The sequence below is a fragment of the Oncorhynchus masou genome, chromosome 3 (genome assembly GCF_036934945.1).
Source record: "Oncorhynchus masou masou isolate Uvic2021 chromosome 3, UVic_Omas_1.1, whole genome shotgun sequence".
NCBI lineage: Eukaryota > Metazoa > Chordata > Actinopteri > Salmoniformes > Salmonidae > Oncorhynchus > Oncorhynchus masou.
The window spans coordinates 31,479,556-31,501,141 of NC_088214.1; the positions used below are offsets into that span (position 1 = coordinate 31,479,556).

A 21,586-nucleotide genomic window follows, 5' to 3' on the forward strand; every position below is an offset into this window, starting at 1 on the left:
ATGAAGTATTTCACTGACCATTGTGTCCATCCCTTGACGATATCCTCGTGAGTCAAATCCACCAGCACCTGTCAAGATGACATGATATGAAGGAGGAAAAGTGAGCTTTGGACAGGTAATAAGGTGTATTCATGCATGGATAGACACAGTTCTGCAGTAGGAGGAGAGGTCCAGTCTCACCTTCCCCAGCAGCCCTTTGTGTTTGGAAAAGATATTTCCTCCGTTCTTTACCGCCACATCCAGAGTCCTCCTGTGCAACTCCACGACCGACACGCCGAACTCAAATCTGACAACACATGACAACACAAACAATTATATTATACAATGACTACCAGTAGACTACCAGTAAATCCACTGATGTTTGATGGTAAGAGAGAGGAATGTTGAAACTTACATCTCATCGTAAACAGGGTTCAGGTCCTTCTTGTGCGTGTGGGTTTTCCTCCTCCCAGACCTTCGCTTGTCAGGTAGAAGATAGAGCCGCACATACGGATCTGACCCATGATCTGTGAACGCAATCAGGTTTCTGTGGAGAGTGGGAGAGAGAACGACAGAGAGTGGAGGTAGAGAGAAAGATAAAAAAAGAACACACTGTATCACATCATTTGGGGTAGCCCTTTACACTTGTACACAGGTTGAAACTGATAGATTTGGGCACTGATAAGCACCTAAATTGGAACGCAGTGGCTGTACAGTAACACACTATAAATGATATCAGAGCTCAGGCTCTGCGCTTCACAGCACTGTATGGCGTGAAACCCTCGGTTGTTCTGAACAGAATGAGCCTGTTTGTCTGTTGTGAAGAAAATTCAATGTGGCACCCTTGAATGCACTTATGACTCCTTTCTATGCGCACACAATAATTACAATATTTTTCTCTGAATTGCCTTCTGAAAGCCAAACACTGTAAGATCATATTTTATTACTTAGCTAGTCATTTTGTCAATAGAACAAGCTTTCAAGTGCCCAACTGACCATATTGCAATTTATAATGGTCAATTTTTGGATTGCATAAACAACAGTAATTGTCAGATGGAGGGGATGCTGGGTTGTGTTCCAAACAAAAACAACTACAAGTGTCCTTGCTCTAGTTCCTCAATGGCAAAGCTAGGAAAGCTAAAAAAAATAGCACCTTATAGTTGATGACTCTTCTTTTAGTCATAAAAGTGCATTGAAATTGCTTAGGGAATGTGGCCAGATATTCAGATTTCATTATCAACACATGAGGTGAAAAGTACAGTAAACGTAAAATGCACATAAAATCAACAGTGTAATGTTTGGATTCAGTCTTGTGTCAGGTGAACTGTTGGGTCCTCAACTTTGGTCTCATCATTTTCTCATAATCTCCAAACTGTTCCCTTTCAATTGCTGCCATGCTTATGCTATTCATATTGTCTGCAAAAAAAAAAAATTACATTTAGCCCTGTCCATATAGGCCAATTCCCACGAGTGTAATGGGTTAAAATAAAATTATCCATTGAATAAAAATGAGTGGATAAAGCTGATAACAGAATATGATACATTCTCCAATAGTTAGTGTATAGAGTAACATGTGGAGGCTACAGTATGGATGCATCCTAAATGGCCTTTGGGACGCGGGACCGAAGTCTCCCGCCATGTCTCTTACCGGCAGGCATGCAAAACCACAATGAGCTTGTTCCTCTGGGGGCTGTGTCTGACAGTCAATTGCACCTCACCCAGGGGCAAATGATCGGCTGAGCCACTGTAGACAGAGACACACACATTAGTCACATTGTTCTGTAACAAAACAATCATTCACATTAGGTCTGTAATATAATCTGCAGGTTAGTCAATGTCGTTGTATTTCTTTGTATTGTGTCACAATGTGGTACTTGTATTTTGTATTTTATTAGGGATCCCCATTAGCTGCTGCTACTCTCCCTGGGGTCCAAACACACTAAGATACTTACATTACACATACAACTAAAGATAAAACAGTACATCATATAACACTGTCACACCACCACATATCCACAACACAAAATGTATGATACCACCATACAATGATATATGTGTGTGTAAAGTGCGTGTGCTATTGCCCGTGTGCGTATGCATGCATCTGGACCTGTGTGTGTGTGTGTGTGTGTCTCTTCACAGTCCCATAAGGTGCATTTTTATTCATTTTTGTATCTGATTCTACTGCTTGCCTCAGTTACCTGATGTGGAATATAGCTCCATGTAGTCACTCTATGTAGTACTGTGCACTGTGCAGTACTGTGACTTCTGGACTTGTGGATTGTGAAGAGACCTCTGGTGGCATGTCTTGTGGTGTATGCCACAAATCTCTCTTTGGGCACCTGGCCACACTACTGAACAGTAGTCCAGGTGCGACAAAACTAGGTCCTGTAGGACCTGCCTTGTTGATAGTGTTATTAAGGCAGAGCAGCGCTTTATTATGGACAGACTTCTCCCCATCTTAGCTATTGTTGTATCAACATGTTTTGACCATAACAGTTCACAATCCACAGTTACTCCAATTACACCTCAACTTGCTCAATTTCCACATTATTCATTACAAGATTTAATTGAGGTTTAGGTTTTATTGAGTGATTTGTCCCAAATACAATGCATTAGTTTTCAAAATATGTAGGACTATCTTATTTCTTGCCACCCATTCTGAACCTAACTGCAGCTCTTTGTTAAGTGCTGCAGTCATTTCAGTGACTCAAAGCCAGTGGCATGTCAATAAGTAAAGATTGAAAAAAAGTAAGGGGCCTAGACAGCTGCCCTGGGGAATTCCTGATTCTACCTGGATTATGTTGGAGTGGATTCTATTAAAGAACACCCTCTGTGTTCTGTTAGACAGGTAACTCTTTATCCACAATATAGCAGAGTGTGTAATGCTATAACAAATTTGTTTTTCCAGCAGCAGACTATGATCGATAATCACAAAAGTCGCCCTGAAGTCAAACAAAACAGCCCCTACAATATTTTTATCATCAATTTCTCTCAGCCAATCATCAGTGATTTGTGTAAGTGCTGGGCTTGTTGAATGTTCTTCCCTATAAGCGTGCTGAAAGTCTGTTGTCAATTTGTTTACTGTAAAATGGTGTATATCAAATCAAATGCATTTGTCATGTGCTTCGTAAACAACAGGTATAGACTAACAGTGAAATGCTTACTTATGGGCCCTTGCCAACAACGCAAAGAGAATTTAAAAAAATTATATAACACAAGGAATAAATACAATGAGTAATGATAACTTGACTATATACAAGGGGTACCACTACCGAGGCGATGTGCACGGGTATGAGGTAATTGAGGTAATACAGCTGTACATATAGGTAGGGGTAAAGTGACTAGGTGTGACAGATTAGACAATAAACAGTATCAGCAGCGTACTGTATATGATGAGTCAAAAGAGAGTCAATGCAGATAACCAAATAGCTACCCGGACTAACAATTTAGCAGTCTTATGGATTGGGGGTCGAAGCTGTTCAGGGTGCTGTTGGCTCCAGACTTGGTGCATCGGTACTGCTTGCCATGCGGTAGCAGAGAGAACAGTCTATGACTTGTATGTGCATGTATCAATGTGTTTGTGTGTGCGCTTGCGTTCATACATGCTTACTTCTGCAACTCGCTCAGCCTCTGCTGGAGCTCCTGTGTGGCGTACGGGTTGGAGATGTCCGAGGCGATACTGACAGTTGACCCAAAGTGGGCCAGGTGTTTGTGAGTGCCAGAGATGGCCAGGTTGGAGGTACTCCTGCCTGCGTCGGCTAGGCCGATGCCTACCGGACCCCCTGTGTAGGGCTCACCATCCCCCCCTCTCCTGTGGAGCTCCTGGGTCGAGGCGGCCACAGAGCGTGAGAGGTCTGAGATAGGGACAGGGTTGGGGGGTTCGGCGACGGGCGGGCTCTTCACGGGGATGGGGTTACTAGTGCTGGCCTTACGAACCTGCAACTTCTCCTGACACAGAAGCTGCACACGTGGGACAGAGGTTGGAGAGGATAAAAAATTATTATATGAGACAGTGCACAAGAACACTTGAAGAATGTGTAGTATAATTGAATCTTAAGCAACATTTCTATAATTGCATTCAGGTTAAAGACCCAATGCAACCATTTTTATTTTAATATCAAATGCATTTCTGGGTAACAATTAAAGTACCTTACTGTAATAGATTTCCATAAAATTGCACATTTTGGACACAGGGGAAAAAGTTTGTACATATTTTCAAGACCTGCTCCATTTAATTTATTTATTACATTTACATTTTTCTATTACAATTACATTTTTTAAATGGAATTTCCTTTAGGCTTGGACTATTTAGCAGGACATTTTAGAGCATAAAGCTACATTTGTCAGCATAAAGGTACATTTGTCATTCGAGGCTTTGGTTCAAAATAAATAAGTACCGACACATTCTTTCTGATTGTCTTAAATAAAGAATATTTTTGACCAATCTGCTCATGTTGTGTTTGTGTGTGTTTAATCATTTGTGTCTTTTTGGTTACAATGAAGTATGTAAACAAATTGAAACAAATAAATCCCATTCATTATGAATAATCAGATACGTGTTGCGAATGAATGATTATATTGAAGAAAGGCGCCGCCTCTTAGGAGCTCCAAAAGCCGACCAGTTACCCAACAAAATAACAGTGATTTATTTAGCCTAATAGTTTTTATGACTCCAGACAGTAGGCTATTATTCCTCTGTATGAATCAATTTGTATGCATGTATATTCAACATTTGGATAAAATAAACCATGCCATGAATTAATAACTACTATATATATTTTATTTTTACAATAATAACCTAATCAAATGACATTTTATTAGTCACATGCACCAAATACAACAGGTGCAGTAGACCTTACAGTGAAATGCTTACTTACGAACTCCTAACCAACAATGCGGTTGAAAAAATATATGTATAAGAAATAAATGTAACAAGAAATTAAAGAGCAGCAGTAAAATAACAAGAGCGAGACTATATACAGGGGGGTACCGGTACAGAGTCAATGTGCGGGGGCACCGGTTAGCTAAGGTAATATGTACATGCAGCGGTGCAAAAGAAGGGGGTGGGGGGGGGGCTCAATGCAAATAGTCTGGGAAGCCATTTGATTAGATGTTCAGGAGTATTATGGCTTGGGGGTAAGAAGCCTCTTGGACCTAGACTTGGCGCTCCGGTACCGCTTGCAGTGGGGTAACGGAGAGAACAGTCTATGACTAGGGTGGCTGGAGTCTGACAATTTTTAAGGCCTTCCTCTGACACGGCCTGGTATAGAGGTCCTGGATGGCAGGAAGCTTGGCCCCAGTGATGTACTGGGCCGTTCACACAACCCTCTGTAGCACCTTGCGGTCGGAGGTTAGGCAGTTACCATACCAGACAGTAGAACCTTTTTAGGATCTGAGGACCCGTGCCAAATCCTTTCAGTCTCCTGAGGGGGAATAGATTTAGTCACGCCCTCTTCACGACTGTCTTGGTGTGCTTGGACCATGTTAGTTTGTTGGTGATGTGGACACCATGGAACTTGAAGCTCTCAACCTGCTCCACTGCAGCCCCGTCAATGAGAATGGGGGCGTGCTCGGTCCTCTTTTCCTGTCGTCCACAATCATCTCCTTTGTCTTGATCATGATGAGGGAGAGGTTGTCCTGGCACCACACGGCCAGGTCTCTGACCTGCTCCCTATAGGCTGTCTCGTCGTTGTCGGTGATCAGGCCTACCACTGTTGTGTAATCGGCAAACTTAATGATGGTGTTGGAGTCGTGCCTGGCCGTGCAGTCATGAGTGAACAGGGAGTACAGGAGGGGACTGAGCACGCACCCGAGGGGACCCTGTGTTGAGGATCAACGTGGCGGATGTGTTGTTATCTACCCTTACCACCAGGGGGCGGCCCGTCAGGAAGTCCAGGATCCAGTTTCAGAGGGAGGCGTTTAGTCCCAGGGTCCTTAGTTTATTGATGAGCTTTGAGGGCAATATGGTGTTGAACGCTGAGCTGTAGTCAATGAATTGCATTCTCAAATAGGTGTCCCTTTTGTCATCATCTGTGGATTTGTTGGGGCGGTATGCAAATTGGAGTGGGTCTAGGGTTTCTGGGATAATGTCGTTGATATGAGCCATGACCAGCCTTTCAATGCACTTCATGGCTACAGACGTGAGTGCTATAGGTCGGTAGTCATTTAGTCAGGTTACCTTCATGTTCTTGGGCACAGGCACTATGGTGGTCTGCTTAAAACATGTTGGTATTACAGACTAGAACTGGGAGAGGTTGAAAATGTCAGTGAAGACCCATGCCAGTTGGTCAGCACATTCTCGCAGTACACGTCCTGGTAATCCATCTGGCCTTGTGAATGTTGACCTGTTTAAAGATCTTACATCAGCTGCGGAGAGCGTGATCACACAGTCTTCCGGAACAACTGGTGCTGCCATGCATGTTTCAGTGTTATTTTTCTCGAAGCGAGAATAGAAGTAGTTCAGCTTGTCTGGTAGGCTCGTGTCACTGGGCAGCTCTCAGCTGTGCTAATTTTCCTGTAGTTTTTTGTCACACTGTACTAAACATCTGCATCTGTCTTTTTTACAAATCGAAATTGATCATATATTTCTACTACTGTAGAAGCTGTGTTTTTAGGATTAGAATCCCACTCTAGGCTTACAGTGATGGACATTGGTCACAGTTCACGCCTTGATGAGCCATTCAATTGGCGAAAGTGGCGGATGGTGGTGAATGGTTGTTGTTCTTCAGGAAGAAAATACATTCTTTAAAATGAAAATAATCTTTAAATAAAGGCTAGGATACGATATCAACAAGAGAATGGCGAGTCACATTTGAATTGAAATGACCCGATTGAATTAAAACAACCAAACATCCTCCTTTAAACATCCAAATATTTCATACAATATTCTGCCCATATTTCCACTTTTGGAGGACTTGTATTAACGGATGTTATAGGTGCAGTAGGCTATAGGCGAACATAGGCTACTGTAAAATTAATTTTCTTTTTGTAATATCATCTCAAACTGCAGTGGTCAAATGATGTGAGCAAAGAAGCAAACACTGATTCTATTAACAGATGTGTGCATACAATTATATATAGATTTACATTTTAACCATGAAGTGTATTCACAATTGCATGCTATGATGATCATTCCTCAAGCGTAGATGTGCTCAAAGCTGCTCTCTGGTGGTTCGAACGAGCATTAACGGCAAGCACAGTAACACACCGTACCATGCTATACCGCAGTATTACGCAACTTTTAATTGAGGAACCACTGTACATAGGGAGCTATTTGGGATGCAAACACATGTGCATGACTATAAGAGCCCTATTCAAACCCTCATGGACCCTTACCCTCAGTGCCATCTTCATCTTGATGGTGGAGCTAGTCCCAGAGCTCTTGAGATTGAAGCGCTGGTGCAGTGTCATGTCTTCAGCCTCTAGGAGACGGGCTAGGGGTAGGCTCAGAGTCCCCAGGGAACAATCATGTTTCTCATCCTTTACCTGAAGGGCGAAAGGGGGCACGTGTTTTTTTTTTATATGAAAGCGGAAGTTTGTGTCAAGTTACTGTAAATTCTACTGCACTTACAAATAGGCAGTGCACAGGTACTACAGTAGCTGGAATTTACAGACCCAAAATTCCCTCTCGTGCTCCGTGCACCCCGAATTTCACAGATATGCTGAGTTTTGTAAACTAGCAGACAAAATCAGCTAAATCCCACACCATAATCACACTAAATCATCTGTAAGGCCATACAGTAGCCATAGTGTGTGTCACAAATACTCTAACACTCTATTTGGTGCAGCCCTATTGGTATAGAGTGCACTAAATATGCACTAAATATGGAATAAGGTGCAATTTGGGACACCCATCTTTTTTTAAATTATAAATAAATAAAAAATAATTGGCTCAGTCTCACACTAGAATCCCACCGTAATCCCACCTTTGTCAAAATCAACTGTACGGTCACACCCGTCTTCCCAGTAGCCTACTTGGTGTGTGAACTGCTGACTTTTGCAGAAAGCTGTTGACACATCAACCAGGATTAAGGAGCAGGGCAATTTGTGACTTGTTTTAGTAAGTGGCTGTATTGGAGGGGAAGTGGTTTCACCTCTCCTAGGCAATCAGCAATTAGTAGAGGGAGGTATGCTCTCCACCGCTGCTAGACAATTAGCGTTAGTACTTCAGTCTCCCCCTGGTTTCTCAGCGACAGCTGTCAGACCGTCGCCGAAACAAAGACTGTTCTGCCAGGTTCTTTGAAGAAGGAAAGAGGGAGGCTCCACACCACTCTCTCACTTGAATATTTTACCCAGTTACGTTCTGATGATCTCATTTTGCTCTTTTGTCGCTTTGGCAACTATGTGTGTTTTCTATACCTGTTCGCTCCTCTCCCTGTAGGCTTTACAGACGCTCCCCACCCCTTGGCTGCAACCCTTCTAATTTAGTGGACCCTGCGCGCACAACCTATGTGGAATTCCGGGTCACTGGCAGCATTTGAAACTGCCGATCTGCGGTCAAGAACGCAGAGTTCATCACAGCCTCTGCTGCCCTTTTGTCCCTGATGGAGACATGGATCACCCCAGAGAACACTGTTACTCCAGCTGTTCATTCATCATCTGACTACGGTGGTGGCACAGACCTACTCATTTCTCCTAAGTGGAGATTTTCTATTTTCTCCCTCTCACCAGTCCATCTCCTCATTTGAATTCCATGCCGTCACTGTCACTTCTCCACTCAAGCTTAAAATTGTCATCTATCACCCACCAGGTGCCTTTGGAGAGTTCCTCAATGAGCTTGACACTTTGATAAGGTCATTTCCTGACGATGGCTCACTGCTCTTCGTACTTGGCGACTTCAACCTCCTGACATCAGCCTTCTATTAATTTCTTTCCAACTATTTCTCCTCCTTTCTTCTTTTGACCTCACAAGGAAGGCAATACGCTTGACTTCATCTTTACTAGAGGCTGCTCGCCTACTTATCTCACTGCAACATCCCCTGCAGATCTCTGATCGCTACTTTGTTTCCTTTTGTCTCCAACCCTAACCACTAAGCCCCTACCCATGCTCATGTGCCGTCGCAATCTTTGCTCTCTCTCCTATCATTTCTCCCTCATCCTAAATCCTTCTTCCTCTTGTCTCCTCATTTTGCCTCGTCGACCCTATTCTACTCCCTTTCCCCATCCTGACTATTCTACTCCCTTTCCCCATCCTGACTATTCTACTCCCTTTCCCCATCCTGACTATTCTACTCCCTTTCCCCATCCTGACTATTCTACTCCCTTTCCCCATCCTGACTATTCTACTCACTTTCCCCATCCTGACTATTCTACTCACTTTCCCCATCCTGACTCGCATTCCTTCAGGCCGGCTTGGCCCTCCCTTCTTGCTGCGTGGCATTGTGAGCTTACAGAACAGGGCTGTGGGCAACGATTCTTCTGGAGGTCCTATCATCTTTTCACTCCTTCCTCTCTACCTTGTCTTCCTCTGTCTCCACTGCTAAAGCCACTTTCTATCACTCTAAATTTCAAGCTTCTGCCTCGAACACTAGAAAACTATTCCACCTTCTCCTCCATCCCATCCCCCTCCCTAATCCTCCATCCCCTTCCCTCACTCTTTGTGGACGACTTTGTCAACCACTTTAAAAAGAAGGTTGACGACATCCGCTACTCACTCAGCCTATTGAGTCCACTGGTCTCACTCACAGAGAACTACCCTTGACCTCTTTCTCCCCTCTCTCCAGATGACTGGCTGCCCGACAACCTGCCCTCTCGACCTTATCCCCTCCTCCAGGCAATCTCTGGAGAGCTTGTCCCATTCCCCTCATCACTGGCTGCGTCCCCTCTTGACTTCAAAATGGCCCGAGTCGCTCCCCTCATCTGACATCAAAAACTATAGACCTGTATCCCTTGTTTTCTTTCCAAAACAATTGAGTGTGCTGTCTCTGATCAACTTTCTCATTATCTCTCTGTACAATCTTCTTGACCCTAACCAGTCTGTCTTCAAAACGGGTCACTCAACAGAGAATAGCTCTTCTCTGTGCCACAGAGGCTCTCCGCATTGCCAAAGCTGACTCTCTTTCCTCTGTTCTCATCCTCCTAGAGCTATCCTCTGCCTTCAACACTGTGAACCATCAGATCCTCCTTTCCACCCTCAGGGCTGGGCATTTCAGGCACTGCACACTCTTGGATTGCATCCTCCCTGGCAGGCCACTATCTGTGTCTGCACCACATACTCTTACTCCTGGTGTCCCCCAGGGCTTGGTACTAGGCCCCCTTCTCTCTGGGGCGGCAGTGTAGCCTAGTGGTTAGAGCATTGGACTAGTAACCGAAAGGTTGCAAGTTCAAATCCCCGAGCTGACAAGGTACAAAATCTGTCGTTCTGCCCCTGAACAGGCAGTTAACCCACTAGGCCGTCATTGAAAATAAGAATTTGTTCTTAACTGTCTTGCCTAGTTAAATAAAGGTTAAAAAAAATACACCAAGTCACTTGGCTCAGTCGTATCCTCACATGGTCTCGCCAATCATTGTTATGCAGCCGACACTCAACTACTTGGCATCTTCTGACACCCAGGTGGCAACACGCATATCTCAACTTGGATGTCGGGCCACCACCTCAAGCTCAACAAGATGTAGCTGCTCTTCCTTCCGGGGAAGGCCTGCCCACTCAAAGACCTCTCCATCACGGTTGACAACTCCACAGTGTGGAGTGCAAAGAGAGTGCCAAAGTGCAAAGAAACTTGGCTTGACCCTGGACAGCACTCGGTTGTTCTCTGCAAACATCAAAGCAGTGACCCGCTCCTGCAGGTTCATGCTCTACAACATCCGTAGAGTACGACCCTGCCTCACACAGGAAGTGGAGCAGGTCCTAATCCAGGCACTTGTCATCTTGTCTGGACTGCTGAAACTCACTATTCTCATGTTAACACGCTCCTCCGCACACTCCACTGGCTTCCAGTTGAAGAGCATGACGCTTACCTACAGAACAGCGAGAGGAACTTCCCCTCTCTACCTTTAGGCTATGCTCAAACCCTACACCCCAATCCGAGCACACATTCTGACACCCCAGGTCTCTTAGCCCTCCCAAGAGACCTGGGGGGGCACCATGGGAGGGCACTTTCCTCTCAGCCCAGTCCAAGCTTGTCTCTGTCCTGGCACCCCAATGGTGGAACCAGCTTCCCCCTGAAGCTAGGACAGCAGAGTCCCTGCTCATCTTCCCGAAAACCTCAAACCCCATCTTCAAAGTGTCTTAAATAATCCTCCTCTTCAACTCGACTAACCCCCACCCCCCCAAAAAAAAACCTGAACCTGCACTTTCTACTTTCTATGTTTGTGATATTTTCCCACCTAGCTATCTTAGGAGGAATGCACAAAGTCGCTCTGAATAAGAGTGTCGGATAAATGATAAATGTTAAACGTATAGCCATAGAGGTCAAACTAAATGGTAAGCAATGAGGTCACTCAGTAGGAAAAGCATGCCTACAACCCATACCTCAATCTTCAGCTCTTGGCATTTTGGGTTGTGGATGAGGAAAGGGAAGGCCTCCTCCCAGACAGGCTCGTTGGTCTTATACCTCGTCTGGTTGGGGAAAAAGGTCCATGTTAGAGGCAGTGAAAAAGACCAGGAATATGCTATTCACATGGCATTGCAGTGTTGTTTATATAATTATACAAATCTATGGGAACTGTAGAGTAGGAAACATGGCCTGTTGGGCTTACCTTGCTGTCGTACGTTTTGTGCCCGACTGTGAAATGGACAAAAGGATTCGGGATGCTGCCCACTTTTTTACCAGACTGAAACGGAAAGAACAGGTGTAAAAACACACAACCTCTTGAACTGTGAGATGTTAACTTCATCGGTATTACTTTAAATCGCCCTATCCTTGTCTAATCAGATTTAATATACACACATAGAAATATTGGTTAACTTAAATTATGGAGCATCCCAAATTTTGAATGGTTGTATTAGAAAATTGTTCTGAAATAAAGATTATGTTAATATAAAAAAAAGTGGCCTGATGTAAGGCCCCATATTCATCCCTCATTGGCGAAATATAGAAGCCTTCAAACTGGAGATCAGGAAGTAGAGTAGTTACATAATTGTCTATAGAAAACCCCATTACAGCAGGCGATATAGTTGAAATTGGAAGCGAAGAAACACTTATATAAAGGTAGATGTTCTTGGTGTGTTAATTATCTCATACAACACAGTTGTTACGTACATCATCAGAATATTAGAATACGGTGCATGGAAGGCAGTTTAAGTGCAAACAGTTTGGGGTTTGTTAATTAATAACACAAAACAAGGAACCCAAAACAACATGCAAGGCATTTTGAATGCTCCTGTAGGAATATATGGGTGGGAAACAACTTGTAAGCAATATTACTCACTGGGATATAAACAATCAATACAGTCTATGCTAGTCTAATCAACTGAATTGCTTTCCACTTTTACAAATTGCTTTTTACTTCATAATAATCAACAGATTGGTACTCGGGAAACGGATCAATACAAATCCATGTCCTAACAGATAACACACCCAGCCAAACAACATGGTACAAGTCAGTTAAGAACAAATTCTTATTTTCAATGACGGCCTAGGAACAGTGGGTTAACTGCCTGTTCAGGGGCAGAACGACAGATTTTGTACCTTGTCAGCTCGGGGATTTGAACTTGCAACCTTTCGGTTACTAGTCCAATGCTCTAACCACTAGGCTACACTGCTCTGTATGCATTGTTGTTACATTACCTCGATGGCCTTACTGACTGAGGCCTTCTTCAAACCATCATGGTTGAATTCTAAAGGACTGAGCTTCCCCCCCCCCCCCAGGCACGAGAGAATGAACAACACTAGGTTAGTTATTAGGGGAGGGCATGCAAGAGGAGGTTAAAATCATGGAACGGAGCAACGGCGAAAACCATGATAACAAGACAAACAACATGATGATCACGAGGTGAATGAATCACGAAGAGTATTGACAGTGACATGGCCAGGAGAATCACTATGGGAAATAAAGAGGAGCATACAATAAGAAGCAGTCCAGTGGCAGGAGGGAGATGGTCTGGATATGGGGATATTTATGGTGTTTTGTATGTACACTGAACCAAAATATAAATACAACATATAAAGTGCTAGTGACGCGTTTCATGAGCTGCCAAACAAATATGGTGCACCAAATTGTTACACCCCTATGTTGAGCATTTCTCCTTCTCTAAAATAAACCATCCACCTAAACAGGTGTGGCATATCAAGAAGCGGATTAAACAGCATGATCATCACACAGCTGTGCCTTGTGCTGGGGACAATAAAAAGGCCAATCTAAAATGTGCAGTTTTGTCACACAACACAATGCCACAGATGTCTCAGGTTTTGAGGGCACGTGAAATTGGCATGCTGACTGCAGGAATGTCCAGCAGATCTGTTGCAAGATCCTTTAACACTCATTTCTCTACCATAAAACCGGCCTCACAACAGTAGATCACGTGAAACCATCCCAATCCAGGAACTTCAAATCAGGCTTCTTCACTTGCGGAATCGTCTGAGACCAGCCACCCAAACATCTGATGAAACTGTCAGAAACCGTTTCAGGGAAGCTCATCTACGTCCTCACCAGGGTCTTGAGCGGTTTGCTTGAGCGGTTTACTGTCAATGTTGTGACAAGAGTTTGGAGGCAGGGTTATGGTATGGGCAGGCATAAGCTATGGACAACGAACACAATTGCGTCGATGGCAAATTGAATGCACAGAGATACTGTGATAAGATCCTGAGGCCCATTGTCGTGCCATTCATCCACTGCCATCACCTCATGTTTCAGCATGATAATTCACAGCCCTATATCGCAAATATCTGCACACAATTCCTGGAAGCTGAGAATGTCCCAGTTCTTCAATGGCCTGCATACTCACCATGTCACTCATTCAGCAAGTTTGGGATGCTCTGGATCAACGTCTACAACAGTGTGTTCCAGTTTCTGTCAATATCCAGCAACTTCGCAAAAGGCTTTGAGGAGGAGTGGGACAACATGCCACCGGCCATAATCAACAGCTTGATCAACATTATGCGAAGGAGATGTGTCACGCTGCATGAGGCAAATAGTGGTCACACCAGATACTGACTGGTTTTCTGATCCACACCCCATATCTGTATTCCCAGTCATGTGAAATCCATAGATTAGGGCCTAATTTATTTATTTCAATTGATGGATTTCCTTTATATGAACTGTAACGCATGTTGCGTTTATTTTTGTTTAGTGTACATCTATGTCATTCCAGATACTGTATTATCTCGATGGGTAAATGGAATAGAGTCAATCTCTTGATGAATACTTTTATACAACACAGATATAATTTCTAGCAACAAATTAATCTACAGTACAAATTAAATGTTTATCCAAGGTGAAGCATTACATTCAGTACTTTGCATAATATCCTTGCATTCTGTATAATATTACCTATTCATTCTGTGTTGTTGTTACAAATTACATTCTTGTTGTTGACTACATAGTTAGCATCAATGGTGGCTGGTGAGGTGAGGACGGCTCATAGTAATGTGTTCGAAGTGTTCGCTAACATTCCATTTATTCCATTCCATCCATTACAATGAGATCATCCTCCGATTTAAAGTGGTACCAGCCACCACTGGTCTTGACAAGTCAGGTCAATGATGACAGGCTGAGTTTAAAGGATTTTAGACTAAGAACTGTGGTTTTATTTGATTTGGGAGGTGTGCGTTAGAGGATATTGGAGTCGGGAGATGCTCTGAGATCAATTATGTCTGGACTTTAAGAGAGGCTGGGCAGGGTGAGAGTCCCATGTAAACTGTGGAGACGATCAAATGCTGCCCTCTAGTGAGAGTCTTTGTTGCCGAGGCAACAACTCACCAACAGGCTAGGAATGGCTGGGTGAGCGGGATGGAGGGAAAGCAATCCACAGAGAAGTCTCGCTAACAAGCCCCTTTCTTTTGTTTAGATATCTTATACAAGGCATGCCCATAATCATGACTGACAGCATTACTGTGTTGGAATCGGCTAAACTTTGAACATTGAGATATTAAATAAATGATAGAGACGAAGCGTTAAATAGAAAAGAGTCTGTAGAAAGCCAGAAGGCTTTGGAATGTGTTTGATGGAGGAGAGGAGAGCGATGTGTTGATATAGGGAAGACAGGTGGATATCTATGGATTAGGAGGTGACGGGTGAGGTCAGTTCCCCTTAAGGGAGTAATCAGGGTTAGTATCTGGTTACCTTCTTTCTCTTGGGCATAAACTAATGATTGGAGAGAGGGAATGTTTTAAGTAGGATGTATATAAACCGTGAAGTCTGAAGTCTTTAGCTGTCTGTTTTCAGCTGAACAGAACCTTTGGGAAGAATAAACTTGGTTAAAGCTTCTCCAGTGTCCGTGGGTTATTTACTCTGAAAAAATGAGAACCTAACAACTGTCAAAATATACTTTTTTAATAAGTCATATGACAATCAACATGCTTATTGGCCACAAGTAGTTACTGTGTTTCAATCGTCAGTACCAAAAAAATCCCACTGTGGCAAAATAAAACTAGGATGCAATATGCCAGAGGACTCCCATATAAGGTCCTATAGAGAGAGGCAGTATTCTCACTAAAGACAAGGCCCGAAGCTCTCCGCTCTTTTAAAGTAGCCAGAACCCAAGTTCCCCTTGAACACACTCTTCAGAGGAGGGGGGAAACGGAGAGAAGAAAGCAAAGAGAAGGAGTCTAAAAAGAGACGTGTGAATCAGGGTTTGCCTTTGTGATGCATTTATGCAAATAGAGCCAAAACGAATTATGTTATTTCACAGGTGTAATAGAAAGACAACTGGAGGTACAATATTGCATCACTTTGGCAGACTATAAGTGTGAGTGACCAGACTGAGGGAAGAGAGGTAGAGGATATTAACATGATCATGAGAGGGGAAGGGAAGGAGATCAAGCAGGAGAGCAGTCAGAGGAAGAGGAGACAGGTGGGAGAAGCTGGGGTGAACTGGGTGGTTCATACCGTCTCATGACTGGTAGACTGGCACAATAAAGTATAATGTTTTGTGGCCAGCAAAAAAACGTGACATGGCCATCTCATAACTAACAGGTCAAATAAGTTGTGCGGAGATACAGTAAGGCAATGTAGTGTGTTTCCCCATCCGAGTTCTAATTATAAAGGTCCCAAAGCGTGATGTTTTTCTCTGCTACACATTAGCCCAAGCAGAACGGCTCATCAATCTTAAGCATGCAGAAGCTCTTGTGCTTTTTCCTATTCTTCTAGGGACTTTACCACATGTGGAGTGACTTACAGGGAGGCTCCTTGCCGAGTCCAGGAAGACCACCAGCAGGGCAGACGACAGGTCAGCATTAGCCTGTCCTTTATCAACCTTGTTGCTGGTCAGCACCTGGGAGAGAGCGGGAGAGGACACGGACAGAGTAAATAGTCAGCACAGTAGTTACTGTAGTGTGAGACAGCTTGATGTACTCCCCCTAGACAGAACACTAGTCCAATATATTAAGAGCAATCTGTACTGTTGGTCAAACATAGAATGATGTGTCTCATAGAACGATGTGTCTCATCAGCACTGACATAATGGACTGGAGAAACATAGTTTGTGACCCTATTTGGTGCACTACTTTTGACTAAAACCCTATAGGGAAGTAACAGGGTACCATTTGGTGTTACAGGGATCTATGAGTGGACATAATAATGTCTGGAACGGAGCAAATGGAAGGCACCAAACACTTGGAAACCATGTGTTTGATGGATTTGATGCCATTCCACCAATACCACTCCAGCTATTAGCACGAGCCCGTTCTCCCCAATTAAGGTGCCACCAACCTCCTGTGGAGTGGATGGAATGGAAAAACAGAGTTCAATAAGAATAAGAACTACAGAGCTCAAACAGCGTGAGCACTCCCTCGTGGATGCCCTGATCTATCCCTCTAATCTACATGTTTCATCTACTCTCTCTCCAGTGGATGGAGGAATATGTAGACCTGTTCATGTTAAGTGTCTTATAGCTGAAGGCCTGAAAACTCATTAACATACAGACTGATCTACCTGTGTCCCAAATGGCACCCTACTCCCTATGGGTCCTGGTCAGAAGTATTGCACTATATAGGGAATGGGGTGCTAAGTAGATAAAAGGCAGTACCTGATCAAGATTTTCAGGAGTGGGAAGCAGAGACAGCCACTCCAGTTTTAAGTGCAGCTTTCCGGTATCCCCTTCCTCCAAGACAAACCACTGGAATGGAACAGAAGGAATTCAGTGTGCTGGATGATCACATATATTCACAATTGAGTGTTTCTATTGAGAAAGGAGTCAAAACAAAATACACATTTGCCTCGTCAACATTCTGTTCCTTCTGAAGTTCAGCGATATCTATCAATAACCTGCAAGGCAAATACACACATGCTGTGAGTTCATTGGAGAGAGTGGCTGATACATGATAGCTTTATGTGCTACAGCAGAAGTCATGCATGACGTTCAAGTGATTTTGATGGCTTTGGATCAGGATGTATCACTTACCTTCCTAAGAAATCATCCTGGTCAGTGTCCTCATCAAACAGCTCTATCTCCAGGTTCTGTGGTCCTGAGTTTTCATACACCATAGCCTGAAGGTCACATTCACACAGGCGTGATTACAGTTAGACCTTCCTAGTTGCATACAGGGCAACATATTGGTAATGCACTGGAATGTCGTTCATGTCAGACAACCCACCCACTCCATTCTCTCTCGCACTGTCAAAGACCAAATGAATCTTCCCCAACATAACAATTATCTTAAGAAATCTTCCTGGATGTTTAAAAATGTTCTCTCTACCTCATAGATTTCGTGCCACTTGGGATTGACGGTCTTCTTGATCACCTTGCTCCGAAACAGCTGGTTGCCGATGTGAAGGACCCCGTACGGGTCTGACTTGCCCTTTATTATCCCTCCCAGGAACACATCCTTCGCTAACAGGTCCTGGGCCTCTAGGAAGTGAATCCTCAGGACGCCCTGGGAGGAGAGCGAGATCAACATCACTGAGTTCATACATATCTCATAGTGGTTTAATATATTACATTAACAACATTGGAATTCAATAATGCCATAAGGGATGGATTGCATTTCAACATAGCAAAACAACAGTGGGAAATTTGCCGATTCGTTAATCAGGTTTGGCTTCATACAGTGGAATGTGTGTCTTGCTTTCAGACTCAGTGTAGTGTGTGTGATTAGTGGGAATCGTCCGTCCGTCCCTCCCTACCTTAGGTATTGGGAAGCGGAGCTGAGAGAGCTGAGCCTCTCCCACCAGAGGAATGGTAATGCGGTTCGGCAGGACCAGGTAGCTGTAGATGATGTCCTGGATCAGGTTATCACACAGGCCACTAACGGGGGATAAAGAGACACAGGCTATAACACACACAGGACAAGAGAGACAGATAGAAAAAAATCATCTAGTTAGGCTCATTATACCTCCATCCCGTTTCAACCTAAAAGCAATCTATTCCCTATATAGTGCACTGCTCAGTGTCTTGTAGCCCTGTAGCGCTGACACTTAACAGTGATCTGGTGACGTTCGAGACTGATAGCCAAGCAGAAGAGGCTACACAACAGTGTACAGGCCATCACAGGGATCATCACAGTTCTGTCAACAGATTGGGTGGTGTTGGATGGTTTATGGGGTTCAGGCAAATACAATTAAATTCTGGTCTTCCAATGGCAGGTGGAGAGGAGGGGGAGGGGTCACTATGTCGGTGTCCCAACTGGCATCCTATTCCCTATAGTGCACTACTTTTGACCAGAGCCCTATGGGGCTGGATCAAAATTAGTGCGCTATATAGGACAAAAGGTACCATTTGGGATTCAGTCGATGTGTGACAGCAGAAGCCAAGGGCACTGTCACTCTGAACTCTAGAGAGCAGCCCAACCACAAGTTAAACAAGGCCTACATGTATTTCAACTAGAGCCAAGATTAAGCTTATTATAAAGGATGAATCCAAACCAGACTCAATGTTCAGTTTCTCTAATGCCCACTAGATGGAAGCATTGTAGTGAATGGAGAACTTCCATTCCCGGAAAGCAAAACAAACACTACACAAAACACACACTACACAAACACTTGGGTGACCGGAGGTACCTGCTGTTTTAGAAGGAGATGCAAATCCCACCAGAGGAAACCTGAGCCCTGTACACAGAACCCCCTCTCTCTGTCTGTACACACACACACACACACACACACACACACACACACACACACACACACACACACACACACACACACACACACACACACAAAAAGCTCGGAGTAAGGCAGGGTTGGGCAGGTTTCAGGTTCAACACCCACACACTGGTGTTTCCTTCAAACCTGTAAAACGAGGAAGGCTACATTTCACAGGGCGGAGTCTCTCAAACCCACAATGTCTCATACCAAAACAAAAATGACACACCAGACACCATACTCATTTGTTTAGTTGTGGACCTTGATCAGGGCACAGCTTCTACATTATCTACCAAACCACCACAGCCATGCAGGCCTATACATGTCTCTTCATTGAATGAAGTATATTCAAATGGCCCCATTCAAATTTCTGGATGGCACACTACACTACAATGACAATCCTGTATGTGTGGCGTGTTGGTCACTTCTAACAGTATGTTCCAGGGAGAATAACCTGGACAACTGTATTGACGTTTCCCACTGGTCGTTGTTTTTATTTCACCCCAATTTTGTTTGGCATAAGTGAGCATTGGGGCGGCAGGTAGCCTAGTGGTTAAAGCGTTGGGCCAGTCACCGAAAGGTTGCAAGATCGAATCCCCGAGCTGACAAGGTAAAAATATGTCATTCTGCCCCTGAACAAGGAAGCTAACCCACTGTTCCTAGGCAGTCCTTGAAAATAAGAATTTGTTCTTAACTGACTTGCCTAGTTAAATAAAGGTTACAAAAAAATATATATATATACAGTGCCTTGCGAAAGTATTCGGCCCCCTTGAACTTTGCGACCTTTTGCCACATTTCAGGCTTCAAACATAAAGATATAAAACTGTATTTTTTTGTGAAGAATCAACAACAAGTGGGACACAATCATGAAGTGGAACGACATTTATTGAATATTTCAAACTATTTTATTATAACTTTTTTAACAAATCAAAAACTGAAAAATTGGGCGTGCAAAATTATTCAGCCCCTTTACTTTCAGTGCAGCAAACTCTCTCCAGAAGTTCAGTGAGGATCTCTGAATGATCCAATGTTGACCTAAATGACTAATGATGATAAATACAATCCACCTGTGTGTAATCAAGTCTCCGTATAAATGCACCTGCACTGTGATAGTCTCAGAGGTCCGTTAAAAGCGCAGAGAGCATCATGAAGAACAAGGAACACACCAGGCAGGTCCGAGATAGTGTTGTGAAGAAGTTTAAAGCCGGATTTGGATACAAAAAGATTTCCCAAGCTTTAAACATCCCAAGGAGCACTGTGCAAGCGATAATATTGAAATGGAAGGAGTATCAGACCACTGCAAATCTACCAAGACCTGGCCGTCCCTCTAAACTTTCAGCTCATACAAGGACAAGATTGATCAAAGATGCAGCCAAGAGACCCATGATCACTCTGGATGAACTGCAGAGATCTACAGCTGAGGTGGGAGACTCTGTCCATAGGACAACAATCAGTCGTATATTGCACAAATCTGGCCTTTATGGAAGAGTGGCAAGAAGAAAGCCATTTCTTAAAGATATCCATAAAGTGTTGTTTAAAGTTTGCCACAAGCCACCTGGGAGACACACCAAACATGTGGAAGAAGGTGCTCTGGTCAGATAAAACCAAAATTGAACTTTTTGGCAACAATGCAAAACGTTATGTTTGGCGTAATAGCAACACAGCTCATCACAATGAACACACCATCCCCACTGTCAAACATGGTGGTGGCAGCATCATGGTTTGGGCCTGCTTTTCTTCAGCAGGGACAGGGAAGATGGTTAAAATTGATGGGAAGATGGATGGAGCCAAATACAGGACCATTCTGGAAGAAAACCTGATGGAGTCTGCAAAAGACCTGAGACTGGGACGGAGATTTGTCTTCCAACAAGACAATGATCCAAAACATAAAGCAAAATCTACAATGGAATGGTTCAAAAATAAACATATCCATGTGTTAGAATGGCCAAGTCAAAGTCCAGACCTGAATCCAATCGAGAATCTGTGGAAAGAACTGAAAACTGCTGTTCACAAATGCTCTCCATCCAACCTCACTGAGCTCGAGCTGTTTTGCAAGGAGGCATGGGGAAAAAAAATCAGTCTCTCGATGTGCAAAACTGATAGAGACACACCCCAAGCGACTTACAGCTGTAATCGCAGCAAAAGGTGGCGCTACAAAGTATTAACTTAAGTGGGCTGAATAATTTTGCACGCCCAATTTTTCAGTTTATGATTTGTTAAAAAAGTTTGAAATATCCAATAAATGTCGTTCCACTTCATGATTGTGTGCCACTTGTTGTTGATTCGTCACAAAAAAATATAGTTTTATATTTTTATGTTTGAAGCCTGAAATGTGGCAAAAGGTCGCAATGTTCAAGGGGGCCGAATACTTTCGCAAGGCACTGTATATCACTTGCAGATAAGTTTTATAGGTAGCCATTTACACCTGTAT

At 43.6% G+C, this 21,586-nt stretch overlaps 1 protein-coding gene across 2 annotated transcripts in view; it reads right to left on the reverse strand.

The window, feature by feature from the left end:
• Positions 1-21,586, reverse strand: part of LOC135514571 (extended synaptotagmin-2-like) — a 62,954-nt gene that overhangs the window by 6,259 nt on the left and 35,109 nt on the right. For both annotated transcript variants that reach the window (XM_064938007.1, XM_064938010.1), the window contains exons 9-22: positions 18,202-18,322; positions 17,775-17,951; positions 17,480-17,565; positions 17,295-17,343; positions 17,105-17,194; positions 16,256-16,351; positions 11,677-11,751; positions 11,450-11,536; positions 7,315-7,464; positions 3,590-3,939; positions 1,628-1,723; positions 395-526; positions 181-286; positions 19-68 (exon numbers count right to left, since the gene is read on the reverse strand). In XM_064938007.1, coding sequence (XP_064794079.1) covers positions 19-68; positions 181-286; positions 395-526; positions 1,628-1,723; positions 3,590-3,939; positions 7,315-7,464; positions 11,450-11,536; positions 11,677-11,751; positions 16,256-16,351; positions 17,105-17,194; positions 17,295-17,343; positions 17,480-17,565; positions 17,775-17,951; positions 18,202-18,322 — 1,665 coding nt within the window. The remainder of the gene's footprint in view (positions 1-18; positions 69-180; positions 287-394; positions 527-1,627; positions 1,724-3,589; positions 3,940-7,314; positions 7,465-11,449; positions 11,537-11,676; positions 11,752-16,255; positions 16,352-17,104; positions 17,195-17,294; positions 17,344-17,479; positions 17,566-17,774; positions 17,952-18,201; positions 18,323-21,586) is intronic.